The sequence below is a fragment of the Phocoena phocoena genome, chromosome 16 (assembly GCF_963924675.1).
Source record: "Phocoena phocoena chromosome 16, mPhoPho1.1, whole genome shotgun sequence".
Taxonomy (NCBI): Eukaryota; Metazoa; Chordata; class Mammalia; order Artiodactyla; family Phocoenidae; genus Phocoena; species Phocoena phocoena.
In genome coordinates, this window is record NC_089234.1 from 14855118 (window position 1) to 14882746 (window position 27629).

Consider the following 27629-nt stretch of genomic DNA (forward strand, 5'->3'; position numbering starts at 1 on the left):
CTGTATTTGGTATCAGGATAATACTGGCCTCACAGAAAGAGCTGGGAAGCATTCCTTCCTCTTCTATTTTTTTGGAAGAGTTTGTGAGGACTGATATTAATTCTTCTTTAAATGTTTGGTAGGATTCACCAGTTAAGCCATCTGAGCCTAGACTTTTCTTTGTGAAAAGTTTTAAAAATAATTTCAGTTTGTAATAGTTTTAGATTTATAGAAAAATTGCAAAGATATTTCAGAGTTTCAGTATGTCCCATACCCAGTTTCTCCTATTAGTATCATTTTGCATTAGTATGGTATATTTGTGACAATTAGTGAACCAATATTGATACATTATTATTAACTAAAGTCCATTTTTTATTCTGTTCCAGGATCCCTTCTAGGATATTACATTACATTTAGTAGTCATGTCTCCTAAAGCTTGACAGTTCTGATGAGTACTGATCAAGTATTTTTTTTAGATTCAGGTATTGTTCTTCAACTAGGACTGAGCTAATGTTTTTCTCATGATTAGATAGAGTCATGGGTTTTGGGGAGGAAGACCACAGAGATAAAGTCCCATTCTTATCACATCATATCAAAGATACCTACTATCACCATGACTAATATCACTGTTGATGTTGACCTTGATCACCTGGCTAAGGGTGTGTCTGCCAGACTTCTCCACTGTAAAGTGACTCAGTTTTACTCTTTTTACCCCATTCCATACCGTGTTCTTTGCAAGGAAGTCACCATGTTCATCTCACACTTAAGGAGTGTGCAGTTACGTTCCACCTACTCAAGGGCAAACTACCTACATAAATTATTTGGAATTCTTCTGCATGGGAGAACATCAATTCTCCTCCATTTATTTATTTATTCAATAACTTGTTTATATCAGTATGGGTTCATTGATATTTATTTTATATACCTGCTTATCATAAAATATTACTTTATTTTATTGCTCAAATCGTTCCTGTTTTGATCATGGGAGCTGTCTCTGGTGGCTCTAGTATCCCTCTGACATACTCTCATCATTGTAGTGTTTGTGTGTGTGTATGTTTGTTTGTGTATTTGAACAATTCCTTACATTCTGGCACTACAAGAAACTCCAGGCTCAGTTTGTGTATTTCCTGTCCCAGTCTGAGAATCGGCCAATTCTCCAAAAATCCCTGGTTCCTTTAATTGAAAATTGTATTAGAAAGCAAGATCTGGGTGCTACATGTGCTTGTTGCAGACAGGACATTGATCCATCTAGTGTGAAATTTTTAAATTACTAATGCAATCTTTCTGCTTGTTACCGGTCTAACTCAGATTTTATATTTCTCCTTGAATCAGTTTTGACAGTTTACCCCTTTCCAGGAGTTTTCCATTTCACCTAAATTATCCAGTTTGTTGGCGTACAGATTTTCATAGTGTACCCTTAGAAGCCTTTTTATCTCGAGAAGATCAGTAATAATATTGCCTCTTTCATTCCCGATTTTAGTGATTTGAATCTTCTCTCTTTTATTCTTGGTCAGTTGAGCTATTTTGTCAATTTTGTTGATCTTTCAAAGAACCAACTTATGTTCATTGATCTTCTATGCTGTTTTTCGGTTCTCTACTGCATTAATTTCTCCTCTAGTCTCTATTATTTCCTTCATTTTCTGCACACTCTATGCTTGGTTTATTTCTTTCTCCCACCACCCCATCCATCTAATCCTGTTACTATCTTCAATATGTACTCATAATCCAATCACTTCTTGCCATATCCACTGCCATCTCCTGATCTGAGCCATCATCATCTCTCACCAGGTATGGTAATAACCTACTTACTAGTCTCCCTGTGTCTACAGGTGTCTATCTGTAATCTAGTTTTAACACAGCAGTAGAATTATCAGTTTAAAAGCAGATCCTTTTAGCTCAAATCACTTAACTCCTCTGTGGAAAACCCTTCAATGGTTTTCCATCTCTCTAAGAGTAGAAGTCAAAGCAGAGTTTCAGTACTAATGGTGCATATTACAATCATTTGTGGGCTTAAAAACAGATACATCAAGCTGAGCCTCAAAGATATTCTGATTTATAGGTCCGATGGGGGTCGAGTAGTGGAGTGGCACTCAGGGATATATAAATATATTTTTTAAGATCTACAGGTGATTCTAAAGGACCAGCTAGATTGAGAATCACTGTGTTAAAATGGATATGGAGGAGGAAAAGAATCCTAGATATACAGGAGTTGCTGTTACTAATATGAATGCATAATATATTGCTAATCATTCTTTTTTTTTTTTTTTTTGCGGTACGCGGGCCTCTTACTGTTGTGGTCTCTCCCGCTGCAGAGCACAAGCTCCAGACGTGCAGGCTCAGCGGCCATGGCTCATGGGCGCAGCCGCTCCGCTGCATGTGGGATCTTCCCGGACCAGGGCACGAACCCGTCCGTGTTCCCTGCATCGGCAGGCGGACTCTCAACAACTGCGCCACCAGGGAAGCCCGCTAATCATTCTTTATTTTACATATCAACAAACAATAACTGCTAATGTTTGTTTAAGTCTGGTAAGTAACAGGCAGTGGGGTATTTAGAACATATTAACTCATTTAGTACTATAAACCTTATAAAGTAGGCCCTACCATATTTTATAGATTCTAAGACATACTTTGTTTTCACATTTTAATATCTCTGAAGTCTGATATGTCTTATAATCAATGAAATTGTACAATCACTACTGGCCAGATGGCAGTTATGATATAGCTGTCATTGCCTGCACAGACACAAACTTGATTACTCTAGTCAATGGTACTACGTGAAATAAACAAAACGTTTTTTTCCTAAGTCAAAGTGATTTATGAAAAACTGGACTATGAACAAGTTTTGGTAATACCTTACCCAATTTATTTTGCTTTTACTTTCCTTTCAATGTATATATATGTTGATATACAATAAAATCTATATCTAAGTAATTCTGTAAGAGTCCTTTGAATAGTATAAAACAAATATTTTTAGTGGCAAGAGAGCCATAGTTAATTGGCACTGTTTTTTCTTTCTAAGCGGTACATCAAATGATTGATTTGTGTCATAATATTACAGAAAATGTTAAGGAAAAATAAGTTGATACTAAGGCCATTAACTGCCAAGATAGACACTTATTTGAGCTCATTATTTAATAATGATTTTTAAAACTTCTTGCTTTTTTGACAAAGGAACATGTTTTATGGAAAGCTTTATCTAGATATTGCAATTTTGACCATTAAAAATAAAATACAGATTCTTAAATTACTAAGAAGTTTCATACAGTACCTAAATTAATTAATTTTAATTTTTCCACCCAAAGTAACATTTTCTCATTACTCTCTTCACTCTGTGCCCACTCTCCTCTCTCTAAATAAGTTGGGTGTATTTCTAAAGAGGTACAGTAACTTACTTTGTAAACAATGATGCATTACATTCATAATATTTAGATGAGAACCCACGTACCACAAATTTAGACTCTCAGAGATGATTTTTATCATAAATTGTTAACTCATGACATTTCCTTAGTAAAGTATAACTTAATGATATTAATTCTTTTCTGTTTTTTTATGCCCATGAAACAGAGGAAAGAGTTAATCTGTTTGCCTTAAGAAAAATAGTTTGTCACTCAGAGCTACTATTTATGGGGTTTAGTTTATTATTTTTAACTCAAACTTCAGGTTGATTATGTTAAATTCAAAGTTAGGTTTTATGCTGCGTGACTGTGAAATGTGCAGGAAAATAGAGCATCATGAACACAAGATCAGTTACTCACTGGACATTGACTTATCCCAGACAATATTGTTCTTATTGATTTTTAAGCATTAGAGACGCATACTATACTATGAAGTATAAGCAAATAATGTGGTAACGATCTATATTAATATATTTTTTATTCTTTAAAGAACTGTAAAGAGAATAAAAGAAATAAAAGTTCCTGGTACAGGAAATATAATCATTCAAATACACAAACCCACTAGTAATATGAAGTTGATTAATATAACCTTACCTTTGCTTATGGGATCTATTATTCTACAGATTTTCCAGTTAGATTTTAATGGAGGCATACTACAGTTAAACCATCCAAAATATATGGGAATAAATGTTGTTAACTGAAAAAATTAACTTCTTATAACTATTAAGATATGCATGATATTTCCACTTATGTTAGTCAAATATAAGATTAAATACCTTTATTGCAAGGAGTAATTATAAAATTTTAATGGGTTTGCCTTTAATACCTATTAAAAACACATATTTTAGTTTAAACATGAAAATTATTGAGTATGACGATGCTATTTAAAAAGTCTCCTTTTGGGCTTCCCTGGTGGCGCAGTGGTTGAGAGTTCGCCTGCCGATGCAGGGGACACCGGTTCATGCCCTGGTCTGGGAAGATCCCACATGCCGCGGAGCGGCAGGGCCCGTAAGCCATGGCCGCTGAGCCTGCGCGTCTGGAGCCTGTGCTCCGCAGCAGGAGAGCACACAACCGTAAGAGGCCCGCGTACCGCAAAAAAAAAAAAAAAAAAGTCTCCTTTTAATATATACCTGGCTCTAACAAACGTTTTTGTAATGTAATGACTATTTATCTAAACTTCAAGGTGCCTTTGAATCTCAAGGTTTTCAAGACCTCTGTAACAAGCATAAGCTATAAAAATAAACTCATCCTTCTCATATTTTATAATATTTCCACTGATCAATGTCCACTTATTGTTTCCATTAATTAGCACAGCATCCCCTCCACACACATGCACACAAAACTTTCTTATTTTTAATAGGGTTATCACAGAAATGGGTTTCGAGCTCCCATATGAAGAGGTAACATTAAAATTAAGGTCCTTTATAGTTTCATTTTTGTGTTTTTAAGAGCCCCTGAATTCAAGGGGCATTATTCAAGGGCATAACATTATCAATGGGCTTCTGATATTAAAATTATAACACAAAAAATGTACGTGTGTGTTTATGAGACCCAAACCTTCGAACAGTTAAAAACAAAAAAGCAATATGTCTGGTTTAATTAACACAATGTATTTTTAAAATGTCTAAAGATTATTTTCATTTTAAAACAGTCCTTATATTTAGAAAAGCAGGTAATACAATTCCTATAACAAAATTACAGAAATACCAAGAAGGAAGATCCTTTAAATAACCTTCATTTACTGTTAAAGATAAACTGTCATTCTACTACTCATAGGGGTCCTCTGAGGTTTACAATAATTGATGTCTTAATGCTTTGGAGAAAGTAACATCTCCATATAAAGAAAAAATATTGAGGTATTTTCCTTTGGGGAATATTAGTGTTAATCTAACAGTTAAAACTGAATAAAGAGAGATAAAAACACATTTTTACCCCATTTACATAAAGTCTATAAATGGGATTATCATATTAGCTACAACTGTGTAGTTAAAAGTCATTGGGTCTCTAAAACCAAAATGACAATCTTTTAATAATATAAAAATTATTAGCTAAATAGATGTCTGGTAGCCATCAAAATAATATCAACTTTACTTTGGGCAGCAACATATGAATGGTTTCTAAGACATTTAGAAATTTGTATTTAAAAGATTTAATAAAATTAAAAATGATAAAATTCCCCATAATATTTTTTAACATGATATTGTAACATGACATGACCTCTCAACAGGACAGATTTTGTATTTTGGTAGAGGAAGCAAATTAAATGCAAATATCATTATATTCTTTAACAAAGATTCATTACCTGGAAGGCTTGGAAAGAAGGACATTAAATTGAGGATTATCAAGAGGACATAGTAACATTTAGAACCACAGATTAGAACTGGCCCAGAGGTCCCTAATCTAGTTCTTCCTTCCTTCCTATTTTTCCTCCATTCTCACATGTGCAACACATACTTAGATTCTGACTTGTAATCAAAAAATAAATTCATATTTGTATTTTAAAAATTAAAGTAATATCAGCTGGCCAGAGCTTCTGATAATATGCAATAAACTACATACTACACTGAGGTGATATATTAACCAAAAGCAATTTGTCATTTTGAAAAGTGTGAAAGTTTCATAGTTAAATGAACAATTCCCACTATTTTTCTCAAATATTTAATAGTTTCTAAACTTTAGTCATTACATATAAACATTCCTAGAGCTCTAGGAACCTCAAACTGAGAATAAGTTATATAGTACGACGCCTCTCTTTAGAGGAAACTGAATTCAATTAGACTGCTTACCCACCTAGTTAATGGCAGAGTTGTACACAGATGTTTTCACAATTCTATCTTTATACAGGTACATTTTATAAACTTTAGAAATCAGATATTTAAACATTGCTAGTCATAATGAAGTGAGAACCCAGGCTCCCTGATTGAGCCTAACTTCTTTTCTAATGATAAGAGGCATAAACAGTCACTTGCTCTACTCCATTATGGGATGTTTTCATACTGCCTGACCACCACTTGTTTTTTCCTTCCTGAATCCATACTTTTACCTTAATAGATTGTCTAGCATGTGTAGAAGATTGTTTATCTCCACACAGAATTCCACTTTTTGCAAAACATTTATATATTAATATTTTTTAAATTCCTTTTAAATTGGATTACATTTTATCATAGGACCATACCAAGTAAATTCTCACTGATGTTGCACTGCCCATGTATAGAAAATCAGAGAGGTGGAGAGAATTAGGGTAAGTAATTTATTTGCAGGGGAGTGGTGTCAAGTTTGCAAATACATTATAGGTAGGCACTGGATGTTTGAAAATAGGAGAATAATTAAGAAGAACTCATGTCATTTACTAATTCTATAATTTGGAATATTCTGGATTGTTTTTAAATATAATCTTCTTATATGTGGAAAACAAGAAGGTAAGTAATTATATCTCTGCTATACATTGTTTCACAAAATTAAACATATAAAAATATACTGGGAAATGCAACAGCAAATAGAATGCTAATAATATTAATAGCAATAGACGGACTTCTCTGGTGGCACAGTGGTTAAGAATCCGTCTGCCAATGCAGGGGACACGGCTTCAAGCCCTGGTCCGGGAAGATCCCACATGTCGCACAGCAACTAAGCCCGTGCACCACAACTACTGAGCCTGCACTCTAGAGCCCACGAGCCACAACTACTGAAGCCCGCACATCACAACTACTGAAGCCCACGCACCGCAATGAAGAGTAGCCCCTGCTTGTTGCAACTAGAGAGAGCCCGTGCGCAGCAACAAAGACCCAATGCAGCCAAAAATAAATAAATAAATATATAAAAAATAAAAAGTAATAGAATATAATAATATTAATAAAAACAGAAACGTTTTTTCATTATATGAGGTATAGAACAATAAATCTACTGTACATTTAGGATCCTCATATTATTATATTTCTTTGTTCCTTTCAATTAACTAATACATACAAAGTTAGGAAACTATATTTGTATAATATATTTACATCATCAGCTGCTGTTCTGTAAGAGTATTACTGTTTTTATCAATTTTAAGATTATAAGGGACACACATGATTAATTCTGATATAGAAATGTATCAAATTGAGGTATAATTCAAACATACTTGGATTATCAGATACCCATGAAAAAGATCTGGTTACCAAAAAAAAGAATTCTACAAGATACAAACCAAAAATTAATATTTATTACTCAGAATATTCTTTTAAATTGTAAGTTATAAAAATAATCTTTTTATAGTATAACTACCTAAATTAAAGAGATTGCAGGTTATTTAATCAACAAAATTAATACTGGTACCCACTATAAATTCTAACACTATTTAAAACAAACTGCAACTAACCAATGCTTCTACAGATACTGATTTAAAATGACAGTGGCAAATTTTGCTCTAAAGCTTAAAAAATACTAGATTGACTTGCTCAATCTTAATAAATGAAACTGATTTGAAAATCTCTATTTGAAAGGAGGATGTCAATTAAGGAATACAGATCCATATGTTTGCCTGAATCTTTAAACTAAAGATTAAGTAATATTACTGTTACCTCTCTCCGTCGAGAAGCCCAACATGTTTGTTTGATCTTCCACACCACAGCGGCCACCAGTAATAAGGATAAAAAACAACTAGAAAATAAAACACAAATAATTTTTGCTTAAAACACTTGCAATGTGTCATGAAATGATAAAAGAATATGTAGAGGATTTAAAAATATATAGAAATAATCACTTTGCCTTGGTAAATATTCAAGCAAAACAGATAAATTAGAAGTTTGTAAAACATTCTCAAGTAAAAGCAAAGTACACAGGTAGAAAAATTATTTATATTCTTTAATATATATTATAGTCTATCTTTCAGATTTTCTCTGTCAGAAGGAATGTAACTCTATAATTCTGTTGGTTTTATACAGCAATAATTTTTTTTAGAATTGCTATTGAGTCATAAAATCTGGCAATTTTATAAATTTAAATATCACACATTTATTCATTTTACCTTTATTAGCAACTATCTTATATCTGAGAATATTCCTGTAGTTCTCAACTGAAGGTGATTTAGCCCTCCCACCCATCCCACCACTGGGACATTTGACTATGTCTAGATACATGTTTGATTATCACACTGGGAGAGAAGTGCAACTTGCGTCTAGTGAGTATAGCCAGGGATGCTGCTAAACATCCTGCAATGCACAGGACTGCCCCCAATGACAAAGAATTATTCTGTCCAAAATGTCAGTTCTACAGAAGTTGAGAATCCCTTATATATGCTAACGTTTAAATTAAGAAATAATTCAATTACAATGTATATACATGTGGTCAATATGTATTAGGTACCATATGCGATAGACTATGTAAAAGAGGATACTTTTTTAGCAGTAATTTGAGACTGACAAATCTCAAAATAACAGATTTATGTGAATCTGGTTAACCAATCCCAACCATGCATTACTGTTTCTTTTCCCTTCCTTTGCTCTGTGGTCAAAGATTATGCTATGAAAAGACCCAGAAATGAGCAGAACAGTGCCACTATAAATTCACTGGTCACTGACCACTACCAAAAACCTGGTCTTCACCCTTAACTGATCATCCTTGTACTCATCAATTGATTCACTCATAAGCAGTGTAAATGTTGACACTTTCTACTCTTGTCAAATCCTTAATATATTTTTTCTCCTTGCCTCACTTAAAGAAATCTTAGAATATCTATCAATGATGCTGGCAATGACATTGATAATTCTAGCACTCACCCACTGAGTGCTGAACACATTCCAGATACTGTGCTAGATACATCACACTGATGACTGGGTTTAGTTTTATACGAACATTTCCATATAGGATATATTATTCTTATTTTAGAAAAGAAGAATCCAATGCTCAGAAAAGTTCAAAGTAAACTGCTTATAGTCACACAGGGAGTTTAAGTGGTAGAGCCAAAATTCAAAACGAGCCTCATAAGCCTCAGACTCTTTCCTTCCCATCTGTTGGGAACTCTGAACTCTGAGCTTGCACACTATGTCATAACAGTTGTTTTCCATATTCCCCAGTATCAACCACTGAGGTACCTTACTGCTTTTTCCATAATTATCTTTCCCTCTAGTATTTACAAACTCATTCTATTTCACCTAAATTTAAATTTTCAGAAGTGCTCAAGTCCCACATCACCTAAAAAATAAAAAACAATAGCCCTATTTTATTAACCCTGTAGCTTCCTCTAGTCTGTTGAGCAAGTGGTCCATGTAGCCACTTCCATGTCAATTTCCTCATAACCTAGTCTTATTTAACGTCTTATAATTTGGTATCCAATTTGTATACTAATAAAAATGTTAACATTAATAATTAATGTTTATATACTTTGCAACATTTTAGTGGGTACTTCATCATGACTTTCTAAAAATTAAATAAACTAGTCTTTTCTCTATCAACTGTCTTTTACTTCTCAATTGACAATACCAACCATCCATCCTTTAAAACCCTTCTGAACACTTTATTTTCTTGGCTTCCTTCATCCTTCTTGACACACTATGGAGTCAGTGAAAGTAGACTGCATTCCTGATTCCTTGTTTTAAATTATGGACAGTCCTGAAAATTCATTCACAAGACCATGCTATTATCTATTCTTGCTCTCAGAAAAAGAGCTCAGTTATTCTCATGGCTTCAACTATGACCTCATTTGGAATCATTTCCAAATATAAGTCATTTAACCTGACAAAACGAGAGCATCTTATCATTAGAAGAGATCGATTACATTATTTAGTTCAGACTCCCTCCCAGGAAAGAAATTCCCAGCACAACTCTGATAGTGATCCGGTTCCTAATTAAATACACATAGTAGCTTCTGCTGGCTCATAAGTTGGTGCATTTTATTTTTAGCTAGCTCAAACTATGAAAATTTTCGGTTAAGCTGTCTTTCTAACTTTTATTAATCAGTGCTGCTTCTGTCTCTGGGTTACACTGAATCAGCCATTTCCTTCTTCTTTATTCTAATACTTCTTTATATATTTGAAGACTCTTCTTACATGATTCCTTCTAGTCCACTGGTTCTCAGTCAGGAGAGTTTTGCCCTCCAGGGACATTTGGCAGTGGCCGGAGACATTTTTGGTTGTCACCACTTGGTGGACATCAAGTGGGATGCTGGTAAATATGGTACAATATAGAGGTCAGTCCTCCTCCCCACAACAAAGATTTTCCCAGCCAACCTGCCAATAGTGCCGAAACCCTGTTCTAGTCTGAATTACTGCCACAGCAGTTACACTTCCCTTGCTATATCCAGGTTAACAATGCAACTGTTGAAATATAGTAGTGAGAATCGATACTTTATATATAGTCCAAGGATCCATTTATCTGAATTTAAGTCTTACCATAATACCTTAAGAATTTTAACAAGAGAGATAAATATCACCTCAAATCTACCATGTCCAAACTGTACTCCTGAGTAACATTCATAATAAAAGTAACTAACATCTATTGAGTAATATGTACCAAGTGCTGTGTTATATGTTTTACATGCATTAATTCTATCATTACCACAATCACACATGATATACTGTGTATTCTGTTATGTACTCATTTAAAAGATGAGGAAGTTGAGGTCATGGAGAATTTACATAAATTGCCTAAGTTACAAAAGTCTTAAATTGCAAGTTCTCCCCTTTCTGCTGACTTCTTGTCTCACCATTACTTTCCAGGTAAAATGTAAAAACACATTCAATTTTATCATCCCTTATATTCAGTCAGATACCGTATCTTGCCAACTGTTTCTCTCACAGTGTCTGCAGTAGTAGACAATAGTACACATACCAAAATTCATTTACATTTAATAATTAAATGTAACCTAAATACCAAAAAGTATTTTAATTTGACAATTTGTAATTCACAATATTCTCCCCCCAAAATAGTTACATGATCAAGATTCAGTTTAGGACAGTGAAGACTTGCTGAATTTCTCCAGAGGGAACTTAAATTCCTTCTGATCTAAATTTCATGATACAAGTGAAGAGTGTCACTTTTATAATGATAGAGGAAGCCAGTATAAAATTTATCAGTTTTCATGATTTTACCTCCTTGAGAAGAGGAGATATACACTTTAGGAGTTTGTTATGCTTTCTATGTAAATTCATGTTAGGCTGGTAATAAAAAGTAATAAAAAGAAAATATTCTTCTAATAATATACTATTATAGGAATAGATATGGGATTATACCAGCAGAGACACCGAGAGTTTAAACTAAAGGGTACAGAGAAAACAAGATGGAATGAAAGAAGGTTTTCAGGCTTCTTGGATTCTATGGGATGGGAACATAGAGCTGTTCAGTTGGAAGCAGGCTTTATCCTTTAAGAAAAGGGAAGAACGACCCAGAAGGGAATCAGAGAGCTTTCGGGCTCCCACTCCCACCACAGGCCCAGGGGGCAAGGGTGGATCCTCCTCAGTTTCAAAGGGTGGAGCCTCTTGGGTTTTACAGGACCAGGATACCCCGCCAAGAGCCTTGGCGCCAAGGCTGTAGCACAGTGCTGCAGCATCAGGGCCACCTTGCCAAGCTAACGTGGCAGGGCCGTACCACACAGCTATGGGGTGGCGTTGCCACCTCAGGGGACCTGGAAGTAGAGCACTGAACCAAGGAGGGTTATTCTCAAATCTTTAAGTTTGATGGGATTAGCCTTCCTTGGGACCCATTGCCCCTTTCTTCCTTTACTTTTCTTCCTTTTGAAATGGGAATATCTATTCTATGCCTATACCACCGTGGTATTTTGGAATCACATAGTTTGCCTGGTTTCACAGGCTCACAACTAGAGAGGAATTTTGCCTTGGGTTAACTTGTACCCCAAATCTCACCCATATCTGATTTAGACGATATTCAGATGAGACTTCAGACTTTAGTGTTGATTCTGGAATGAATTAAGCCTTTTGGGATTGCTGGGATGAAATAAATGTACTTTGCATGCAATAAAGACATGATTTAGGGGGCTAGAGGCAGAATGCTACAAATGTTCCTCCAAAAGTTGTATGTTGAAGCCCTAACCCCCAATGTGATCATACTTAGAGATAGGAAATTTGGATGTAACTAAAGTTGAATGAGGTCATAATGGTAGAGCCCTGAGCCAGCAGAATTAGTGTCCTCATAAGAAGAAACACCAGAGAGCTTGTGCTCTCTCCCCAAGCACTTGTACCGAGAAAAGGCCACGTGAACATACACCAAGAAGGCGGTCATCTACAGGTCAAGAAGAAAGCTCTCACCAGAAGCAAACCATGCTGGCACTCAGATCTTAGACTTCCCAGTCTCCAAAACTGTGAGATTATAAACTTTCTGTTGTTAAAGTCACTCAGTCTGTGTTAGTTGTTTACGGTAGCCTGAGCAGACTAAGACACTCCCCAAAGTCAAAAGGAAGAATAACTCCCAGGTTTGTTCTGGTCAGGGCCCGGGCTACATTTCTTTCTGTTTTCTGACATACACTCTGTTGTGCCTCAGCTTTATTCTCAGGCTTGTTTTTCCCTTAGATACAAAAACGAATGCCGCAGTTCCAGAGTTCTATCACATACCATTATACATGCCCACTCTTCGCCAATCACTTGGCGAATTGAAGGGTATGCACTTACTGGCTTTAGCCCATCCATGAAGCTGGTGAGGGATCAATTCCTCCCAAATTGAATCCTCACTGCATAGCCACATGGAAGCAGTTAAATGAAGGCTGGGAAAGACTCCATAAAATCTACTTCTGCTATCATTTATGTAAAATTCATAGAAAAACACCTAAATGAACCTCCCCAAAACTGGTAACAGATTTACAAATCTAAAGAGCACATTTGATAACTCTTCAATCCTTTCTTGAAATATTTTACAGAAAATAGAGTGCTCTAAAGCCTCCTTGGCAAAGTATTAAAAAGGCAAGGAACATATAGTAAGGAAGACCTTCCTGGTTAATTACTCCTGTTACAAATCATGTACCTGGATAAAACCTTAATCTCACAAACTTGCACCAAAAATTATAAAGATCAATGTATACAGTGCTCTTTCCTACATTCAACTTTTATTTAAAGCATACCTTTTGAAACCATGTAGTCAGAATAAAAGTTTCAATTACAAAATTCCCTTAATATTTTTAAAGTAGTAAATGCTCTTCTTAAAAAGCTTTCCTAAAGCACTAATGCATAACACACATAGAGAAATCATAAGTATACAGCTCAATGAATTATCGCAAAGAAAATATACCCATGTAACCACCACCCCAGTAAAGAAATAGTTCTTTGCCCATCCCTATTCATCAGAGGTCACTAGCATAATGATTTTTAACACCATAGTGTGTTTCTGCCTATTTCTGAACTTTACACAAATGGAATCCTGAAATATTCATTCTTTTGTTTCTAGCTTCTTTTGTTCAAAACTATGTTAGTGAATGCCATCCATATTGTTCTTTTAGGATTAGTTTGTTCTTTTCATTGCCCCATATTCTATTATTTTTAGGTATTTGGGTTATTCCAAGGTTTTGGCTATTTAAAACACACTGCTATAAATATGCTTAACATGACCTTTGATGGAATGGAATTGTTGGATCACAGAGTATGGGTAAGCTCAACTTTAGAATACAGTCAAATTGTTTTCAAAGTTGTTGCACCAACTTCTAGACTACCAGAAGTGTCTAGAGTTCCACATCCACTCCAACATTTGATATCATCTATCTTGTTCTTTTTAGCCACTATAATGGGTGAATAGTAAATAGTATTATATTGTGGTTTTATAATTTGCATTCCCTGGTAAAAATTAAATGGAGCACATATTTATATTTTGTTAGCCACTTATCCTTTTTTGTGAAGTGCTTATTCAAGTCTCTTGCCATTTTGGGGGTGGGGAGTTGAGTTTTAAGACTGCTTTTTATTGATTTATATGAGTTATATATTGTGACTATAAGGCCTTTATCCTTTATATAGGTTGTGAATATTTTATACTACTGCATGGCTTGACTTTTCACAATGTTAATGACATCTTCTGACAACAAAAATTGTTAGTTTTACTGTAGTCTAATTTTATTGAAGTGCTTTGTGTGTCTGTTTAAGAAATTTTCCCAGTTCTAAAGATGTGAAGAAGAATTCTCATATTACCTTCTAGATGATACTTCATTGTTTTTCCTTTTCTCCTGGTATTTATTTTTATAATTAGTATGAGGTAGGAGTCAAATGTTACTTTTCTCCATATGGATGGTTAACAGATCCAACACCTAATAAAGTTTTTCTTAAAGCTATAAATAAATATTGACAGACAGTCCTTGACCTGCTAACCACACTGAAGAATGGCGCACTTCCATCACAGCCCTTTCTGCTGTATCAAATTTACAGAGGGACTGAGGTCTTATTTGTATCTTATAGAAAATGCTGATATTCTCTATAGAGATATTTTACTTTAGACATCTGTAGGCTGCGCTTACAATGTACCCAAAGCTTTTTCAGTGCTATTTGAGTCTGCCATGTGGGTTCAGTCTGGGGCCTGGGCAGAGTTCTAACCATTAGCTGCTTCTCAAATTCTTTGGTATACTAATTACGATAACAGCCTCACATGGAAAATCCTAGAAGTTCAACTTTATGGGATGGCTTTTCTCTCTCTGTTATTTCCCAGACTTTTTCTGGTTCTCTGGGCTTCACTTTTCCATCCTCTGGCCAGAAACTACCCGCTTCTGTGACTGTGCCACATTCTGCATTGGGAGGACAGAGAAGAGGGAAAAGCAATGGATTTGTATTGACCCTCTTGTACCTACAGCTCCGCGTTATGTAGAAGATTCCCAACCCTTGGAAATTTGGCTCTAGCAGCTTCCTGGCCGTTTTTGCTGCAGCCAATGTTCCTGCTTCAAGACTGTTTGGAATTGGGGGTAAGTATTTAAAAAAGAGAGGAAAATTAGGGGGTGGATCTCCCCTACTCTCTGAGCTTCAAGCACAAGTCAGAACTAGAGTATTTTTCCAGGATGTTTTCTGCATTGAGGCTCAAGGCAGGGGATACTGGAGGAATAAATGGTTAACTTCCAAATATTTCAGGGTGCTCTGAATTCTGCTGTTCTTCCCTGATCTGCCTGATGATACTTACTTTTCACAATTACCAGATAGCTGCCCATGCATATCATCCAGGTTTTATAGTTGAGACCCATGGGACATAAAGAGAGATGTATGTTTATGTAGTGTTTCCTGGAACTGGAAGCCTGATGGTGAATGGATTTTTGACAGAGCTGCAAAGGCATTTCAAAAGAGAAAGACCAGTCTTTTCCAAAGGCTGTAAAAATTGGATATCCATATGCAAAATAATGAACCTTGACCTATACCTCAATCATAAACAATAACTAAAATGGATCATAGACTCATAAACAAAAGATATCTGAAATGGATCACAGACTTAAATGTACAATGTAAAAGTACAAAACTCTTAGAAGGAAACCTATGTGACACTGAGTAGGCAAAGAGTTCTTATATGACACCAAAAGCACAACTTATAAAAGAAAAAAAAATACATTGGATTTTATCAAAATTAAAACATTTTTCTTTTTCCACAAAAGACACTGTTAAAAGAACAAAAATACAAGTCAAAGTCTGGGAGAAAATTATATCAAATCACACTTCTGGCAGAAGATTTACATCCAGACATATAAAGAATACTCAACCCCAAGAATAAGAAAACAAACAATAAAAAATAGGCCAAAAATCTGCAAAGACACTTAACCAAGTAAGATAAAAGTGGCTAATAAGTACATGAAAAGATATTCAGTGTCATTAGCCATTAGGGAAATGCAGATTAAAATCATAAGATACCACCACACACCTATTTGAATGGCTATAATAAAAAATACTGACAAGACCAAGCACTGAGGATGTGGAACAACTGAAACCTTCATACTTTGCTGGTGGCAAGGCAAAATGATACAGTCACTCTGAAAAATAGTGGCAGTTATTATAAAGATAAACATACATTTGCTATATGATTCAGCAATCCCACTTCCAGAAATTTATCCTAAAGAAGTGAAAACTTACGTCTGCACAAAACCTATACAAGTATGTACCTTGTCCATGGCAGCATTATTCATAGCTGCTGAAAAGTATAACAATTCTTATCTATCAAAGGGTGGATGGATAAACAAACTTGAGTATATTCATACAATGGAATACCACTTAACAACAAAAATGAAATGGACTATTGATGGAAAAAACCAACTTGAATAAATCTCAAATGCAGTATGCTAAGGGAAAGAAACCAGTCTCAGGAGGTTACATACTGTATGATTCCATGTATATGACATTCTGGGAAAGGCAAAACTATGGGTTTATGGCTGAGGAAAAAGCCTGACTGTAAAGGAAGCCCTATGAAGGATTCTTTGAGATTCTGGAACTGGTCTATATCCTGATAGAGCTGATGATTACAAGAAACTATAGAGAGGAGCTTCAAGATGGCGGAAGAGTAAAACACGGAGATCACCTTCCTCCCCACAGATACATCAGAAATACATCTACATGTAGAACAACTCCTACAGAACACCTACTGAACACTGGCAGAAGACCTCAGACCTCCCAAAAGGCAAAAAACGCCCCACGTACCTGGGTAGGGTAAAAGAAAAAAGAGAGACAAAGCATAGGGACGGGACCTGCACCAGTGGGAGGGAGCTGTGAAGGAGGAAAGGTTTCCACACACTAGGAAGCCCCTTCGCAGGCAGAGACTGCGGGTGGCGGAGGGGGAAGCTTCGGAGCCGCAGAGGAGAGCACAACAACAGGGGTGCAGAGGGCAAAGCGGGGAGATTCCCGCACAGAGGATCAGGGCCGACCGGCACTCACCTGGCCGAGAGGCTTGTCTGCTCACCCGCTGGGGCAGGCGGGGCTGGGAGCTGAGGCTCAGGCTTCGGTTGGAGCGCCAGGAAAGGACTGGGGTTGGCGGTGTGAACACAGCCTGAAGGGGGTTACTGCGCCACGGCTAGCCGGGAGGGAGTCTGGGAAAAAAGGTCTAGGAGCTGCCTAAGAGACAAGAGACTTTTTCTTGCCTCTTTGTTTCCTGGTGCACGAGGAGAGAGGATTAAGAGCGCCACTTAAAGGAGCTCCAGAGACGGGCACGAGCCGCAGCTATCAGCGCGGACCCCAGAGACGGGCATGAGACGCTAAGACTGTTGCTGCCGCCACCAAGAAGCCTGTGTGCGAGCATAGGTCACTATCCACACCCCCCTTCCGGGGAGCCTGTGCAGCCCGCCACTGCCAGGGTCCCGGGATCCAGGGACAACTTCCCCGGGAGAACGCACGGCGCGCCTCAGGCTGGTGCAACGTCATGCCGGCCTCTGCCGCCGCAGGCTCACCCCGCATCCGTACCCCACTCTCCCCCCAGCCTGAGCCCCCGAATCAGCTGCTCCTTTAACCTCGCCCTGTCTGAGCAAAGAACAGACGCCCTCAGGCGACCTACACAGGGCGGGGGGTGGCGGGGGGGCACGGGAAGGGCAAATCCAAACCTGAACCCCGGGAGCTGTGCAAACAAAGAAGACAAAGGGAAATCTCTCCCAGCAGCCTCAGGAGCAGCAGATTAAGTCTCCACAATCAACTTGATGTACCCTGCATCTGTGGAATACCTGAATAGACAACGAATCATCCCAAATTGAGGAGGTAGACTTTGGGAGCAACGATATATACATTTTTTCCCCCTTTTCTCTTTTTGTGAGTGTGTATGTGTATTCTTTTCTGTGTGATTTTGTCTGTCTAGCTTTGCTTTTACCATTTGTCCTATGGTTCTGTCTGTCTTTTTTTTTACTTAAAAGTTTTTTTTCTTAATAATTATTTTTTATTTTAATAACTTTATTTTATCTTCTTTCTTTCTTTCTTTCTTTCTATTTTTTCTCCCTTTTATTCTGAGCCTTGTGGATGAAAGGCTCTTGGTGCTCCAGCCAGGTGTCAGGGCTGTGCCACTGAGGTGGAAGAGCCAAGTTCAGGACATTGGACCACAAGAGACCTCCCAGCTCCACGTAATATCTCCTAGAGATCTCCTTCTCAACGCCAAGACCCAGTTTCACTCAACAACCAGCAAGCTACAGTGATGGACACCCTATGCCAAACAACTAGCAAGACAGGAACAGAGACCCATCCATTCACAGAGAGGTTGCCTAAAATCATAATAAGGCCACAGACACCCCAATACACATCACAAGACGTGGACCTGCCCACCAGAAGGACAAGATCAAGCCTCATCCACCAGAACACAGGCACTAGGTCCCCTCCACCAGGAAACCTACACACCCTCTGAACCAACCACCTTAGCCACTGGGGACAGACACAAAAACAACGGGAACTACGAACCTGCAGCCTGTGAAAAGGAGACCCCAAACACAATAAGATAAGCAAAATGAAAAGACAGAAAAACACAGATGAAGGAGCAAGATAAAAACCCACCAAACCTAACAAATGAGGAGAAAATAGGCAGTCAACCTGAAAAAGAATTGAGAATAGTGATAGCAAAGATGATCCAAAATCTTGGAAACAGAATGGAGAAAATATAAGAAACGTTTAACAAGGACCTAGAAGAACTAAAGAGCAAACAAACAAAGGTGAACAACACAATAAATGAAATTTAAAACTCTCTAGAGGGATCAATAGCAGAATAACTGAGGCAGAAGAATGGATAAGTGACCTGGAAGATAAAATAGTGGAAATAACTACTGCAGAGCAGAATAAAGAAAAAAGAATGAAAAGAATTGAGGACAGTCTCAGAGACCTCTGGGACAACATTAAACACACCAACATTCGAATTATAGGGTTCCCGGAAGAAGAAGAGAAAAAGAAAGGGACTGAGAAAATACTTGAAGAGATTATAGTTGAAAACTTCCCTAATATGGGAAAGGAAATAGTTAATCAAGTCCAGGAAGCACAGAGAGTCCCATACAGGATAAATCCAAGGAGAAACACGCCAACACACATACTAATCAAACTATCAAAAATTAAATACAAAGAAAAAATATTAAAAGCAGCAAGGGAAAAACAACAAGTAACACATAAGGGAATCCCCATAAGGTTAACAGCTGATCTTTCAGCAGAAACTCTGCAAGCCAGAAGGGAGTGGCAGGACATATTTAAAGTGATGAAGGAGAAAAACCTACAACCAAGATTACCCAACAAGGATCTCATCCAGATTTGATGGAGAAATTAAAAGCTTTACAGACAAGCAAAAGCTAAGAGAACTCAGCACCACCAAACCAGATTTACAACAAATGCTAAAGGAACTTCTCTAGACAGGAAACACAAGAGAAGGAAAAGACCTACAATAATAAACCCAAAACAATTAAGAATATGGTAATAGGAACATACATATCGATAATTACCTTGAACGTAAATGGATTAAATGCTCCAAAAGACATAGACTGGCTGAATGGACACAAAAACAAGACCCATATATATGCTGTATACAAGAGACCCACTTCAGACCTAGGGACACATACAGACTGAAAGTGAGGGGATGGAAAAACATATTCCATCCAAATGGAAATCAAAAGAAAGCTGGAGTAGCAATTCTCAGATCAGACAAAATAGACTTAAAACAAAGACTATTACAAGAGACAAAGAAAGACACTACATAATAATCAAGGGATCAATCCAAGAAGAAGATATAACAATTGTAAATATTTATGCACCCAACATAGAAGCACCTCAATACATAAGGCAAATACCAACAGCCATAAAAGGGGAAATCGACAGTAACACAACCATAGTAGGGAACTTTAACATCCCACTTTCACTCATGGACAGATCATCCAAAATGAAAAGAAATAAGGAAACACAAGCTTTAAATGATACATTAAACAAGATGGACTTAATTGATATTTATAGAAAATTCCATCCAAAAACAACAGAATACACATTCTTCTCAATTGCTCATGGAACATTCTCCAGGATTGAGCATATCTTGGGTCACAAATCAAGCCTTGGTAAATTTAACAAAACTGAAATCGTATCAAGTATCTCCTGACCACAACGCTGAGACTAGATATCAATTACAGGAAAAAATCTGTAAGAAATAGAAACATATGGAGGCTATACAACACACTACTTAATAACCAAGAGATTACTGAAGAAATCAAAGAGGAAATCAAAAAGTACCTAGAAACAAATGACAATGAAAACACAACGACACAAAACCTATGGGATGCAGCAAAAGCAGTTCTAAGAGGGAAGTTTACAGCTATACAAGCCTACCTTAAGAAACAAGAAACATCTCAAATAAACAACCTAACCTTACACCTAAAGCAATTAGAGAAAGAAGAACAAAAAACCCTGAAAGTTAGCAGAAGGAAAGAAATCATAAAGATCAGATCAGAAATAAATGAAAAAGAAATGAAGGAAATGACAACAAAGATCAATAAAACTAAAAGCTGGTTCTTTGAGAACATAAACAAAATTGATAAACCATTAGCCAGACTCATCAAGAAAAAAAGGGAGAAGACTCAAATCAATAGAATTAGAAATGAAAAAGGAGAAGTAACAACTGAAACTGCAGAAATACAAAGGATGATGAGAGATTACTACAAGCAACTGTATGCCAATACAGTGGACAACCTGGAAGAAATGGACAAATTCTTAGAAATGCACAACCTTCTGAGACTGAACCAGGAAGAAATAGAAAATATGAACAGACCAATTACAAGCACTGAAATTGAAACTGTGATTAAAAATCTTCCAACAAACAAAAGCCCAGGACCAGATGGCTTCACAGGTGAATTCCATCAAACATTTAGAGAAGAGCTAACACCTATCCTTCTCAAACTCTTCCAAAATATAGCAGAGGGAGGAACACTCCCAAACTCATTCTACGAGGCCACCATCACTCAAATACCAAAATGAGACAAAGATGTCACAAAGAAAGAAAACTACAGGCCAATATCACTGATGAACATAGATGCAAAAACCGTCAACAAAATACTAGCAAACAGAATCCAACAGCACATTAAAAGGATCATACACCATGATCAAGTGGGGTTTATCCTAGGAATGCAAGGATTCTTCAATGTACGCAAATCAATCAATGTGATACACCATATTAACAAACTGAAGGAGAAAAACCATATGATCATCTCAATAGATGCAGAGAAAGTTTTCAACAAAATTCAACACCCATTTATGATAAAAATCCTCCAGAAAGTAGGCATAGAGGGAACTTTCCTCAACATAATAAAGGCTATATATGACAAACCCACAGCCAACATCGTCCTCAATGGTGAAAACCTGAAACCATTTCCACTAAGGTCAGGAACAAGACAAGACTGCCCACTCTCACCACCATTATTCAACAGAGTTTTGGAAGTTTTAGCCACAGCAATCAGAGAAGAAAAAGAAATAAAAGGAATCCAAATCAGAAAAGAAGAAGTAAAGCTGTCACTCTTTGCAGATGACATGATACTACACATACAGAATCCTATAGATGCTACCAGAAAACTAATAGAGGTAATCAATGAATATGGTAAAGTAGTAGGATACAAAATTAATGCACAGAAATCTACTGCATTCCTATACACTAATGATGAAAAATCTGAAAGTGAAATTAAAAAAACACTCCCATTTACCATTGCAACAAAAAGAATAAAATATCTAGGAATAAACCTACCTAAGGAGACAAAAAGACCTGTAGGCAAAAAATTATAAGGCACTGATGAAAGAAATTAAAGATGATACAAATAGGTGGAGAGATATACCATGTTCTTAGATTGGAAGAACCAACATTGTGAAAATGACTCTACTACCCAAAGCAATCTACAGATTCAATGCAATCCCTATCAAACTACCACTGCCATTTTTCACAGAACTAGAACAAAAAACTTCACAATTTGTATGGAAACACAAAAGATCCCGAATAGCCAAAGTAATCTTGAGAAAGAAAAACGGAGCTGGAGGAAACAGGCTCCCTGGCTTCAGACTATACTACAAAGCTACAGTAATCAAAAGAGTATGGTAGGGGTACAAAAACAGAAATATAGATCAATGGAACAGGATAGAAAGCCCAGAGATAAGCCCATGCATATATGGCCACCTTATCTTTGATAAAGGAGGCAAGAATATACAGTGGAGCAAAACCAGCCTCTTCAGTAAGTGGTGCTGGGAAAACTGGACAGCTACATGTAAAAGAATGAAATTAGAACACTCCCTAACACCATACACAAAAATAAACTCCAAATGGATTAAAGACCTAAATATAAGGCCAGACGCCATCAAACTCTTAGAGGAAAACATAGGCAGAACACTCTGACATAAATGACAGCATGATCCTTTTTGACCCACCTCCTAGAGAAATGGAAATAAAAACAAAAATAAACAAATAGGACCTAATGAAACTTAAAAGCTTTTGCACAGCAAAAGAAACCATAAACAAGACGAAAAGGCAACCCTCAGATTGGGAGAATATATTTGCAAATGAAGCAACTGACAACGAATTAATCTCTGAAACATATAAGCAACTCATGCAGCTCAATGTCAAAAAAATAAATAACCCAATCCAAAAGTGGGCAGAAAACCTAAATAAACATTTCTCCAAAGAAGATATACAGACTTCCAACAAACACATAAAAGAATGCTCAACATCATTAATCATTAGAGAAATGCAAATCAAAACTACAATAAGATATCATCTCACACCAGTCAAAATGGCCATCATCAAAAAAATCTACAAACAATAAATGCTGGCAAGAGTGTGGAGAAAAGGGAACCCTCTTGCACTGTTGGTGGGAATGTAAATTGATACAGCCACTATGGAGAACAGTATGGAGGTTCCTTAAAAAACTAAAAATAGAACTACCATACGACCCAGCAATCCCACTACTGGGCATATACCCTGAGAAAACCGTAATTCAAGAAGAGTCATGTACCAAAATGTTCATTGCAGCTCTATTTACAATAGCCAGGACATGGAAGCAACGTTAAGTGTCCATCAACAGATGAATGCATAAAGAAGATGTGGCATACATATACAATGGAATATTACTCAGCCATAAAAAGGAACGAAACTGAGTTATTTGTAGTGAGGTGGATGTGCCTAGAGACTGTCATACAGAGTGAAGTAAGTTAGAAAGAGAAAAACAAATACCGTATGCTAACACATATATATGGAATCTGAAGGAAAAAAAATAGAAGAACCTAGGGGCAAGATGGGAATAAAGAGGCAGACCTACTAGAGAATGGACTTGAGGATACGGGGAGGGGGAAGGGTATGCTGGGACAAAGTGAGACAGTGGCATGGACATATATATACTACCAAACGTAAAAGAGATAGCTAGTGGGAAGCAGCCACATAGCACCGGGAGATCAGCTTGGTGCTTTGTGACCACCTAGAGGGGTGGGATAGGGAGGGTGGGAGGTAGGGAGATGCAAGAGGGAAGAGATATGGGGACATATGTATATGTATAACTGATTCACTTTGTTGTAAAGCAGAAACTAACACACCATTGTAAAGCAATTATACTCCAATAAAGATGTTAAAAAAAAAAAAGAACCCACCTGTCAATGCAGGGGACACAGTTTTGAGCCCTGGTGCAGGAAGATCCCACATGCCGTGGAGCAACTAAACCTGTATGCCACAACTACTGAGCCTGTGCTCTAGAGCCCGCGCACCACAACTACTGAAGCTTGCACACCTAGAGCCTGTGCTCCGCAACAAGAGAAGCCACTGCAGTGAGAAGCCCACACACCGCAACGAAGAGTAGCCCCCACTCTCCGCAACTAGAGAAAGCCCACAGGCAGCAAGGAAGACCCAACACAGTCAAAAATAAATAAAATAAATTTTTAAAATAAAATAAACAAATGGGACCTAAGTAAACTGAAAAGCTTCTGCACAGCAAAAGAAACCATAAACAAAATGAAAAGACAACCCACAGAATGGGGAAAAGTATTTGCAAAGAAAGAAATTGACAAGGTATTAATCTCCAAAATATACAAACAGCTCATGCAGCTCTATGTCAAAAAAACGAACAACACAATCATAAGATAGGCAGAAGATCTAAATAGACATTTCTCCAAAGAAGACATACAGATGGCCAAAAAGCACATGAAAAGATGCTCAACATCACTCATCATCAGAGAAATGCAAATCAAAACTACAATAAGGTATCACCTCACACAGGTCAGAATGGCCACCATCATAAAGTCTACAAACAATAAATGCTGGAGAGGGTGTGGAGAAAAGGTAACCCTCTTGCACTGGTGGTGGGAATGTAAATTGATATAACCACTATGGAGTACAGTATGGAGGTTCCTTAAAAAACTAAAAATAGAACTACCATACGACCCAGCAATCCCACTATTGGACATACATCTGGAGAAAACCATAATCCAAAAGGATACATGCACCCCAATGTTCAATGCAGCCCTGTTTATAATAGCCAAGACATGGAAGCAACCTACGTGTCCATCAACAGAGGACTGGATAAAGAAGATGTGGTACATATATACAATGGAATACTACTCAGCCATAAAAAGAATGAAATAATGCCATTTGCAGCAACATGGATGGACCTAGAGATTATCATACTAAGTGAAGTAAGTCAGAGAAAGACAAATATCATATGATATCGCTTATATGTGGAATCTAAAAAAAGGTACAAATGAACTAATTTACAAAGCATAAAGAGTCACAGATGTGGAAAACAAACTTATGGTTACTGGGGAGGAAGGGCGAGAGAGACAAACTGGGAGATTGGGATTGACATATACACATTACTATATATATAACAGATAACTAATAAGGACCTATTCTATAGCACAGGGAACTCTACTCAATACTCTGTAATGACCTATATGCGAAAAGAATCTAAAAAAGAGTGGATATATGTATATGTATAACTGATTCACTTTGCTGTACAGCAGAAACTAACACAGCATTATAAATCAACTATACTCCAATAAAATTTTTTTAAATAAAAGAAACCATACATATTTTAGAATTCATATGGCTGTATCCCCCCAAATGGAATTGTACTGCACGTAAATTTTAAAACACTTTACAAAGGAATGAAAGACAAAACAAAACCAAACAAGAAATAAACCAGATACCTCCGAAGAAAAAGCGCCTGCAATATAATAAATTTGTGGAGAATAATATGAGAGGAGGCAGATAATTTGGCCTGGTTTCAGAGGAACTTGTAAGTCTAGTCTGAATTATATTATAAATGTGAAAGGAAGCTTTTAAACAATGGATTCTTATAATTCAATTTATGTTAAAAAATCACTTTGGTTGTTTTGAATAAAATAGACTGATAGACAGAAGGAAGAATCAGGGCTTATGTAGGGGATTAAGGAAAGAGAAATGTATTTAGTTAATTCCCAGGTATTGAAGTTAGGTTAATAGTGGCAACCGTAACTGAGCTAGAGAATACTAGAAAAAAGAGCTGTTTGCCAAGACAGCAAGTTTAATTTAGGATATGTTGATTTTGAAGTATACTAGGCAATATGTTAGTGAAAGAACTAAGTTTCAGTCTATAGTGTTCCAAACTTCAGCACTAAAAATTAGACATGGAGCACTGGTTTAGCTAAGTTGCAATAAACTTTGTGCAATTACTATTTTACTCGAGCTATATTTGATATTTTGGTTTAAAAGAAGAGTTGGGATCTAAATATCTGTTTTCTTCTACAGCAAAGTCAGGGAGAGAATTCCTGAAGAAACCTCCAGTATAATAAGATGTAATTTATGGTTTCTACTTAGAGAAATCTATATCTTAAGGCTTCATTTCTATTAACATAGCCATTATCATAATCTCACTTTTGAAAAGGAGGACTTCTATTTTTCATTCTTCCCAGAGTTCTTCGTTCTTGCGCCATTTAAAAAAAATTTTTTTATACCACATACTCCTGGGATATGCCACTTTGATGTAGGCATTCTGTTACCAATGAGTTCGGTTTACTTCTCTCCCTGTAGGGAGTTACATCCTTCCTTTTTCTCTTTTGAAATATCTTCATGGACAACATCATTGTTTCATTTCCCTAAATCTTGGTCACAGTGCTTATTTTGCATTATTCTTCCCACTCACATGATCACTTCTGTAGGGTCATCTTTGATTATTCTTGTTTTTTAATTGCCTAACTCCTAATTTTTCTTTCTTTTTCTATTCTTTAAATTCCTCTAATTAATTAAAATCCTTTCTGGATCCTCCAAAATAGCATCATCATCTCTTTTGGCACTTTATATGCACTAAGATGGCTATAATAAAAAAGAGATAAAAAGAAGTGTTACTGAGAATATGGAGAAATTGGAACCCTCATACATTCCTGGTGAGAATGTAAAATGGCACATCTTCTTTGGAAAATAGTTTGCCAGTTTCTCACAATGTTAAATCTAGAGTTACTATATGACCCATCAATGCCACTCCTAGGTATATACTCAAGAGAAATAAAAACGTTATCGCCACAAAAAAACATGGACACAAATCTTCATAGTGGCATAATTCACATGAGCCAAAAAGAGGAAAACACCCAAATGCTCATCACTGAAAAAGGAGAAATAAAATGTGTCATATCCATACAACGGAATGGTATTTAGCGATAAAAAGCAATGATATACTGATACATACAACATCATGGATAAACCCTGTAAACACTGTGATAAGTGATAGAAGCTTGTCACAAAAGAACAAATATTGTATGATTTTAATTAGTATATGAAAATGTTCAGAATAGGAAAATCTATATACAGGAACTAGATTAGTGATTGTCTAAAACTTAGGGTGTGGGAGAGGGATGGGAAGTGACTGCAAATGTGTACAGTTTCTTTTTGGGGTGATGAAAATGTTCTAAAATTGACTGTGATAATGGCTACAGAGCTATTGAATTGTGCACTTTAAATGGGTGAATTGTACTGTATATGAATTATATCTCAATAAGGCTATTTTAAAAAATAAAATTAGAAATTAGAAAATGAATTTAAAATTAGACAATTGTATGTAAAAGTGAAAGTTTCGAATTTTCTAGTGTTCTTATATGATTCAGGAGTAAAACAAGACACCGATTAACATTATTACTGGTTAGGAAAAATATACATGTTAAAATTTAAGGGCATCATTAAAGAAAAAATTTGAAATGTATAATTCCTAAACTGCTAAAAGGAAAAACAATTAAATAATATTAAAAGGACATTCAATTTAATAGAAAGCAGGGGAGAAGAAAAAAAGATTGCTTGAGAAAGCATTTTAAAAGGTGAAAAGATGGAGAAAAAAATTAAAATACAACAACAATTGCAATAAATAGAAATTCACTAAATCTGTTTCTTTAAAAGTCAGAGATTTTC

The 27629-nt window shown here is 36.4% G+C and overlaps 1 protein-coding gene across 1 annotated transcript in view; it reads right to left on the reverse strand.

The window, feature by feature from the left end:
* ATRNL1 (attractin like 1) overlaps nt 1–27629 on the reverse strand; it is a 691263-nt gene that overhangs the window by 375417 nt on the left and 288217 nt on the right. The window contains exon 26 of the mRNA XM_065893763.1: nt 7934–8012. Coding sequence (XP_065749835.1) covers nt 7934–8012 — 79 coding nt within the window. The remainder of the gene's footprint in view (nt 1–7933; nt 8013–27629) is intronic.